Genomic DNA, 10,000 nt, shown 5'->3' with positions numbered 1-10,000 from the left:
TATTATTAGTCGTAGTATTATGATTATCATTATTTTCATTGTTTTTGTTGTTGTTGTTGCTGTTATTGTTATGAGTATATTTATCATCATCATGATCATGTATATGTTTATGACTATATTGCATATATGAGTGAAACAACAAAACTACACGTGAGATCATAAAGTAAACCTAGATTTTTATTATGTATCTAACAGCTAAACAAACAAACAAAAAACCATACGTCTTTGCCTTGAATTACTCAACTTGTTTAATCGAGTGAAGAAAATTATTTAGATTTATCCTTTCCTTGAAGTGTCCTTGTTGAAATTAGCAATAACAATAACATGATGACTGATATGTTTCGTAATAATGCAACCATAAACTTTAAAACAGTCATTCATGATAGCAACAAGTAAAAGATGATATTAAAACAGGTAAACATGAACAACAGCAATAGAATAGTAATGATAGGACGTAAGGATAATGATAATGATGATAACAATAATGATAATGATAATGATAGTAATAAGAATGATCATGATAATAATAACGATGATAATAATAAAGATGATGATAATAATGATGATGAAAATAATGATAATGATAAAATAATTATAATGATAATAATAATAATAATAATGAAAATAATGATAATGATAAAAATAATAATAATGATATAAATAATGATAATGATAATAATAATGACATAACATAATGAAAAAAACAACAGCATTAATTCCTTCACACAAGGACGCAAGTTGACACCCATACCTTTTATTTCTTTCTCCTTCTTCTTCTTCCTCTTTCTCTTCCTCTCTTTTTTTCGTCTTCCTTCCTCTTTGAAAGTCCTAACCTCGCCTCTAGACACACGTCCTGCCGAGGAACCCGTCTCGATCTCCTTCAAGTAGCAGTTTATCCTTGCAATGTCACTTGCCTTGGCCTGGACTCAACATGTGATATTTCCCACGCGAAGGACAAACGTAGTGATACCGTCTGCGTGTTTTATTTTTATTATTTTTTTTTTTTTTTTTTGCGTGTATGTGAGGTGGTGGATTGGGGTGGGGGTTGGTGGGTTGGGTGGTGGGTGGGGGTGGGGTGGTAGGTTGGAGGTGGGGTGGTGAGTTGTCTTTTCTGTCTTTTCGTGTCTTTTTTTTATTTTTTTATTTTTTTCTTGTGTTTTTAGCTTCTTTGTGTCTCTCGTTCATCTGTCTTGCATTGTCTCTCTGTCTTTGATTGTGTTCCTCTGTTACTCTTTTTGTTGCTCTTTCTCTTTTTCTATCATCTCATCTCATCCTCATCTCTCTGTCTCTCCCTGTGTTCCTCTGTCTCTTGCTTTGTTACTCTTTCTCTTACTCTATTGTTCTGTCTATTTTTTGCGCTGTCTCTCTGTCTTTCCATATGATCTTCTATTTGTTCTTTGTTTTCTCTGTCTCGCAATATTTTCTTTTTACTATCTATCTGTCTCTCTGTCAGCCTAGCTCGGGAAATTTAGCTTTTTTTTTTTTTTTGACACTTCTTTTTTTCATTTTTTTATGTTTATTTTCTCTCTCTTTCTGTCTTTGTTTCTCTCTCTTTCTCTCTCCCTCTCTCTCTCTCTCTCTCTCTCTTTCTCTCTCTCTCTCTCTCTCTCTTTCTCTCTCTTTCTCTTTCTCTCTCTTTCTCTTTCTCTCTCTCTTTCTCTCTCTCTCTCTCTCTCTCTCTCTCTCTCTCTCTCTCTCTTTCTCTCTCTCTCTCTCTCTCTCTCTCTCTCTCTCTTACTCACTCACTCCCTATCAATTTATCTCAGTCTGTCCTTATCTCCATCGGATTTTCAAGGTGTACTAACTGTGTGTTTACCGGAATGTCACATAACAAGTTGATTTAGAAGTAGATTAAGGGCGTCAAAATCTTCTTATCTTTATCAGCCGCCTAATCACGCCTTATCACACTGTTTTATTACTGTGTATGTGTGTCATAGTTAAATTTGTGTTGTCAAGCCCTTCTTGTATACTCGTCCCTCTGTGTTCAGTTATTATTATTATTATTGTGATCATTGTTATTGTTATTTGTTATTAATATTATTATTGTCATTATTATTGTTATTATTATCATTGTTTTTTATCGTTATCATTATACCTATTATTATCACTTTTATAATCATCTTTATTATTATCATTATCATTATTATCATCATGATTATAACAATTATTATAATCATTATTTTTTTTTTTTCACCTGAGCATGCTTTATATAGATATTTTGTCATGATATCACATGCATATGAAGTATATTTGTGCCTCACGAAAAAGAAAAGAAAAAACAGATTTGCATTTTTCTTATTTGCGATATGTCTTCGCTACGTGAACTGATAAGATGAAAAGCGATTTTCTGTAAAGCTGGATAAGCAAAGACAATTCTAAAGATACAGTAAAAAAAAGAATGAGAATATAAAAAAGGATAAAAAAAGGATAAAAATTATTAATGAAAATACTAGTCAAGATATTGATAAAATTGCTGATAGCGATACCAATAAAAATGCTGATGATATGCAGACCGATCTTCCAAAAAAAAAAAAAAAAAAAATACTCATCGAAATCATAGGCTAAAGGTCCTCTGATAGATGACCTTTTTCCGGCGGCCGCGCGAGTAGCGAGTAGCGAGTAGCGAGTAGCAATCTTAGCAAGCACCTCAAGCACGCCCTCTTGACGAGCCAGAAGCGGTGCACGTTTACAGCAGCTGATCGGCGCCCCGTTAAAGCACCCTCGTGACCTCCTGTTTTCCTGACGAAGGCCCCGTTTCTTGACCAGGGGGAGGTTGTGGGTGGTAGGGTCTTTTGATGGGGTGGGATGGGCTTCGGATCCTGGCTTGGGTTGTGGTTGTGGTTGCTTTGTGGGTTCGGTGGCGGGGTTTTGTGATCACGTGGTCTGGCGTGTGCGTCTTGACGTCATTCGCGACGGCTTCTGAGGTAACTTTCTCTCTCTCTCTCTCTCTCTGTCTGTCTGTCTCTCTCTCTCTCTCTCTCTGTCTGTCTCTTTCTCTCTCTCTCTCTCTCTCTCTCTCTCTCTCTTTCTCTTTCTCTTCTCTCTTTCTTCTCTTTATCTCTCCGTTCCCTGTCCTCTCTCATTCAATCTCTCTTCTATATTCCTCACCTCCTCCTCTTCCTCCTCCTTCTTTTTCTTGACTATGCATTCTTCTCCTCCTCCTCTCCCTCACCCTCCCACTCCTCCTCCTCCTCTTCTTTCTTGGCTATGCATTTTTCCCATCCTCCTCTCCCTCACCCTCCCACTCCTCCTCCTTCTTTTTCTTGGCTATGCATTCTTCTCCTCCTCCTCTCCCTCACCCTCCCGCTCCTCCTCCTCCTCCTCTTTCTTGGCTATGCATTCTTCTCCTCCTCCTCCTCCTCCTCTCCTTCCCCCTCCCCCTCCCCTTCCTCCCTTCCTCCTCCCCCTCCCCCTCCTCCTCCTCCTCCTCCTTCCCCCTCCCCCTCCCTCCTCCTTCTCCTCCTCCATGCCCATGCAAATCCGTCCTCCTTCATCGCCTCCCAGGATCTATGACAGGGTCTGTTTACGCGAGCAGGAGACGACCTCGCAAGCCAGTGGGAGGTCCCCGTTGTCAGGGCGCTGTTCACGTGATCAGGGCGAGGGGATTGGCCAGGACACGCGCGTCGGGTATGTGTCGAGTGAGGGAGGGAGGGAGGGAGGGAGGGAGGGAGTGTCTGGGGGAGAAAAGAGAGGAGAGGGAGAGGAGAGGGAGAGGAAAGAAGAAGGGTGGAAAGGGGGGAAAGATTGATAGGTGGAGTATATGCCGTGATTGCTTTTGTTTTTTTGTCGTTTTATATGCTTGGGGAGATTGTGTAAACTTGTACTCTGACCCAGTTATTTGATTATATATATATGTATACACAGCGAGGGCGGTGGACGAAACTCTACGGATATTTAACACCTATTTTTCCTGCATTGTTGTTGCTGAGGCATTTTATATATGGAAATACTTAAGATATAAATATAGGAAGGACACATCGACGAATCTATATTCTTTAGAAATTATTTCACTTTCGAAATTGCACTTCTCCACATGCAGACACGCAAAAATCCCTACACAACAACAGACAATACAAAATAAATAACATACAAACAGCTATCAGGCAAAAAAAAAATAATAATAATAATAAATAAATAAATAAATAAATAAATAAAATATGTACATGTTTTAGAGACATTAACAACCACGACTCTATTAAAAAAATAAATAAATAACAGCAATATCTCCCATCTTTCCAGATTACATCCAAGATGGCTCAGCTTACCAATAAGACGGTACTAGACAGGTACCTCAGGCTTGACATCCCCGACCAGAAATGCCAGGCCATGTACGTGTGGGTGGACGGCAGCGGGGAGAACCTCCGCTCCAAGACCAGGACCCTCAACTTCATCCCTAAGGCTCCTGAGGGTGAGTGCTATAAAAGGGAGACTTTGGGTGGTGTGTGTGTTGTGTAGTGTCTAGTCTGGGTGCGGCTGGGAATTTTATTGTTGTTGTTGTATTGGGGTTGCCTTCTTATCTTTCTCTTGTTTATTTTTTTTTTCAAAGTTTTACTTTTCTCTCTCTCTATCTTTATCTCTCTTTGTCTCTGTCCCTCTCTGTATATATATATATATATATATATATATATATATATATATATATTATATATATATATATATATATATATATGTGTATATGTGTGTGTGTGTGTATGTGTGTGTGTGTATTTAATAATATATATATGTATTATATGTATATATATATATATATATTATACACATATACATACATATATTTCTATCTCTTTGAATTTCTCTCTCTCTTTACTCTCCAAGTCTACTTTTACTTTATCACTTCATCTAATCCTCTACCTTCCTCTTGAATTCCTCCCCTAACAGGTTCCAACCAACCTCTCTTCACTTCTTCCTTCTCGTCCAATCTTTATCACCCAACACTTCTAACTTCCTCGTTTTTAATACAAAGAAATCCCTAAAATCCCTTAGTATCTTGCTTTCTGTTCGATGGAGCTTCTTTTCCTTCTTCTTTCTTAGAGCTTACGATACCGAGCTCTACGCTATCACTGGTCTGATTACTGTACAATGTATCGTGATTTTGAGCTTAATCGGCACCTCCTTGTCACACACTACTCCTGCTACTTCTCTACTTTCTTCGCCCCTTTTAGAAATATCGGTTTTTCATTCTCCTCCTTCTCTGTTACTGTTAATGATTTTCCTACCTCAGATTTCAGTGTAAAGGGAATCTTAATTAAATCAAGTAATATGAGTCAGAAATGGAGATTCAACCCCTTTGATTGGACATTTCGTCTCTTCAACCTTTTTTTTGACTTTTCCTGTCTTCTTCCAGAGCTCCCGATCTGGAACTTCGACGGGTCTTCCACGGGCCAGGCAGAGGGCAGCAACAGCGACGTGTACCTGCACCCGGTCGCGCTCTACCGGGACCCCTTCCGACTGGGCAACAACAAGCTCGTGCTCTGCGAGACCTACAAGTACAACAAGAAGCCCACTGACACTAACCACCGCTACAGGTGCTTGGAGGTGATGACGCGGGCCGCCAGCCAGCATCCCTGGTTCGGCATGGAGCAGGAGTACACGCTCCTCGACGTTGACAAGCATCCTCTGGGATGGCCCAAGAACGGCTACCCGGGGCCTCAGGGACCTTACTACTGCGGCGTCGGAGCCAGCAAGGTCTACGGGCGCGACGTGGTGGAGGCCCACTACAGAGCCTGCCTCTACACGGGCATCAACATCTCGGGAACCAACGCGGAGGTCATGCCCGCCCAGTGGGAGTTCCAGGTGGGTCCCTGCGAGGGCATCAACATGGGCGACGACCTCTGGATGGCGAGATACCTCCTACACAGAGTCGCCGAGGACTTCGGTATTGTAGTCACCCTCGATCCTAAGCCCATCCCCGGCGACTGGAACGGCGCCGGAATGCACACCAACTTCTCCACGGCGGCCATGCGAGAGCCCAACGGCATCACCGCCATCGAGTCCGCCATCGAGAACCTCGGGAAGGTCCACGCCGAGCACATCAGGGCCTACGACCCCCACGGAGGCAAGGACAACGAGCGGCGCCTCACAGGACTCCACGAGACGTCGTCCATCCACGACTTCTCCGCCGGCGTGGCCAACAGAGGCGCCTCCATCCGCATCCCCAGGGGCGTGGCCGAGGAAAAGACGGGCTACCTGGAGGACCGCCGCCCCTCGTCCAACGCCGACCCCTACGTCGTGTCAGAGAGGCTCGTCCGCACCATCTGCCTCGACGAGTGCTAAGACGAGGGACAGTGACATTCTCTTTGTGTGTGTGTGTGTGATTTTATATGATATAGACTATAATGATAAAATAATAAGTTTACGCATGTATATTTAGCTGAAGCCCAAAAGCTTTACAACTATCAAGTTGTAGCTATACATCGTGGTAAGGATTAAACCATATATACGTGTTAATAATCGAAGACGTGCATAAGTTTAAACATGAATGATATTGCAATACGACCTGTTCATCCTTCCTGTTAAATGATTAAGAGATTTAGAGATGTTCAGAGATTAAAGTGATAATCTTCAGTTCACTAGCCTATCTTATGCACAAAAGGCAAAACATATTTATTGCAACAAAACGTTGCTTTTGTATAATAGCTTTCACCATATATATTTTTTCTCTTTGTCATTTTACCTGCAAAACTATAACAGCAGAAATGTATTTACATTCCTGAGTATGCAAATATATACATAAACTTCATGGACCAAATGCATTATCATATCAAATGTACCTGTGAAGAGGTGGAATAATATCATCTGTAATTAAATGCTGTAAATAATTGCTTTAAATGAATATGTTTACACTTTGAATTATTTTTTCTTTCACCTACTGCCAACGAGCAATTAAGATACGAAATTCTGAAGATGGGATCATCAGCCCCCTTATTGAGATGCCTCATTATAATCAAGCTCTTTGGTTTAATCATATTGCTGATGACGAGGAGAGAGAGAAATAGATAGATAGATAGATAGATAAATATAGAGAGAGACAGAGAGTGAGAGATAGATAGATAGATAGAGAAATAGATATATAGAGAGATAGACAGAGAAATATACAGATAGATAGATAGAGAGAGAAAAAGAGAGAGAATGAGAGAGAAACACAGAAATAGACGGATAGATAGAGAGAGATAGAAAGAGAGAGAGAGAGAGAGAGAGGCAAGAGAGTGAGAGAGAAACTGACAGAAATGGACGGATGAATAGATAGATAGAAAGAGAGCCTGACAAAAAAAAATCAAAGAAAACACAGAGCAACCATCCATCTTTCTCTTCTTCACTTCATTATTTTTCTCTTTCCTATCGTGGTTGTCTTTTCTCTAAATTCAACCCAGCTCTAACGACGTATTATAACATACACACATACACACACACACACACACACACATACACACATACAGAGAGAGAGAGAGAGAGAGAGAGAGAGAGAGAGAGAGAGAGAGAGAGAGAGAGAGAGAGAGAGAGAGAGAGAGAGAGAGAGAGAGAGAGAGAGAGAGAGAGAGAGAGAGAGAGAGAGAGCCATGACGCTTCCAGGGTATTTTCACGTCTGTTGTGAAAAAAGGGCCATTCCAGAAATGCGGGAATTTCAATGCCACCGAACAAAAGTGATCTCACTATAAGGATTATTTTTTAAGATTTTTTTCCCAACGTGATATATGCGTATTTTTGTTTAAAACATCAGATATCGATCTCTTAGTTTCATTATGTTAGAATGATTTATAAACATTGAAGATAATGCATTGTATCATAGGTACTCTCTCTCTCTCTCTCTCTCTCTCTCTCTATTACTCTCCCTCTCTCTCCCTCCCCCCCCTCTCTCTCTCTCTTTCTCTCTCTCTCTCTCTCTCTTACTCTCCCTCCATCTATCTATCTCTCATCACTAAATACCTTGAAAGAACTGCATTAGTCTCAACCTTGGTGGAAAGAGAAAGGGACGAAACAAGATCCTTCAAAACACGCTTGATTTAAGCTAGTAACCCCCGTCCTCTGGGTTTTTGTTTACTACCTTCATCGTAACAAAAGACGAACGACTTGCGTAGATGTTTTTGTACGCAGCTCTCTTAGTGTCTATACTAATCACATGAATTGTATTAGGATATATAAAATCACTGTTTCTTTTTTAATCATGTAGTATGTGTATGTGTCTGTTTGCGTGCGACATAGCCACTGTTAACACACTTAATTAATTCAGTAAATTTGCCGCGTTACGTGTATCCCAATTCTGTAAACATTTTCGCTTTTAAAAATCCCTTGTAACTACTCTCTTACAAAACACAGGGATAAAAATAAAAACATTGATAGTAATTCGATGATTGATACATAATAAAAGTACATTGATCGCATTTACCATGGGGACAATATTTCCTTATTAGGAAATGAACCATTCTGGTAGATGACATTTAGTACGAGACCCGTATCTAATGTAATGGGACTAAATAATTACGCTAGGACGCTTTCCTTGTTTTCTTTTACATGCGAAAGTCTTTGGTAGAAACTGACATGCACACACACACACACAAGCACCCACCCACCCACCCACACACATACACACACACACAAGCACCCACATACACACACACACAGATACACACACACACACACACACAAGCACCCCCCCCCACACACACACAAGCACCCACACACCCAAACACACACACACACACAAACACACCCACCCACACGTACGCACAAGCACCCACACACACACACAAAAACACACACACACACACACAAGCACGCACGCACAAGCACCCCCCCCACCCACACACCCAAACACACACACGCACGCATAAACAAGCACCCCCCACCCACCATCCAACACACGCACACACACACACACACAAGCACCCCCCCCGCACCCACCCACACCCACACCCACGATCGATCAGGCGCTAGTTGAATCATGCATGGTCTTCGCCGGCGCATCCTGAGTCGCATTATTTTGACTTTGTTTTTACCAGAGGTCGGCAACCTTGGCACGCGGGGGTTGGCTATGGCACGCCGTGAGCATATTAGATGGCAATGATAATGATAACGATGATGATGATGATAATGATCATGAAAATGTTAACAATAATAGTATTGCTAATAAAAATGATGATGGTAATAACAATAATGATAATAATAATGATAACAATGAGAATAATCATGATATATAGAAAACGGGGAAGGGGAGGAAAAAAAGGAGTATCATATTTAAGTAGGTCTATTATTTTTTTTGTATCATGAAGGAGTAGTGCTTAATTACAAAATATTTTGCTTGCATATTTGCAATATCACTTATTCGTGCAACAGACAAAAAGTCATTGCTGACACGCGAGGGGATTGAAAACTAAAAATCTAAACGGCACTTGCACGATGCATCCTAATTGCTGCCAACTCCTGGTCTGTACGCAGTTTAAGTAATATCATTGAAACGATTGCCACGCCCTCCGTCTGAGTCTGGCTGACGAATGGTTGACGAAGGCAAGTGTGCAAGAATTAAAAGTATTACGGCATCGTCCTTATCCTTCTCACCTTCCAACAGTAGTATAGGTATGATGACTCTATCAGTGACAAAAGGACGTAAATCAGAAGTTTTTACAGTGAGCAGTTCCCATTGGGCGCTCGAGCCGGAAAATATAACGTAGGAATACTTCTAAAGATCATGAGCATTCTTATAATTTCTTATAATTTCTTTCGGTAAAGAAGTAAGACGTATATGTAGGGGGGGGGTTGAGGGGTGAGGGGGTTGGGCAAAGATCAAAGGTCAAAGGTTAAAGAACCACATCACTAGTTGTTTTAAGAAATTGCATAACCACTTTATTGAGAAGTTTTAAAAGTATTCCAGAAGTAATAATTATAATGGGAAAAATGACAGCATTGTGTGTATCAAACCACCAAAATCACAAACGACAATTAATGCAATCAATATCTTGTGAGCTGATAATCCCAATCTGATTGCCTTGCCGTCTCTCTTAAAGGG

At 40.8% G+C, this 10,000-nt stretch overlaps 1 protein-coding gene across 1 annotated transcript in view; it reads left to right on the top strand.

Annotated features, from left to right (window-relative positions):
- The window catches only part of LOC122251869 (glutamine synthetase), an 8,551-nt gene extending 1,702 nt beyond the window's left edge, over positions 1–6,849 (top strand). The window contains exons 2-3 of the mRNA XM_043014077.2: positions 4,240–4,408; positions 5,345–6,849. Of these exons, the coding sequence (XP_042870011.2) occupies positions 4,252–4,408; positions 5,345–6,273 (1,086 nt within the window). The 5' untranslated portion in view covers positions 4,240–4,251 and the 3' untranslated portion in view covers positions 6,274–6,849. The remainder of the gene's footprint in view (positions 1–4,239; positions 4,409–5,344) is intronic.
- The last annotated feature ends 3,151 nt before the right edge of the window (positions 6,850–10,000 follow it).

The sequence above is a fragment of the Penaeus japonicus genome, unplaced genomic scaffold (genome assembly GCF_977035675.1).
Source record: "Penaeus japonicus unplaced genomic scaffold, GWHDUDI00000001_assembly GWHDUDI00000028, whole genome shotgun sequence".
Lineage (NCBI taxonomy): Eukaryota > Metazoa > Arthropoda > Malacostraca > Decapoda > Penaeidae > Penaeus > Penaeus japonicus.
This window is presented reverse-complemented; position numbering and strand designations above follow the sequence as displayed.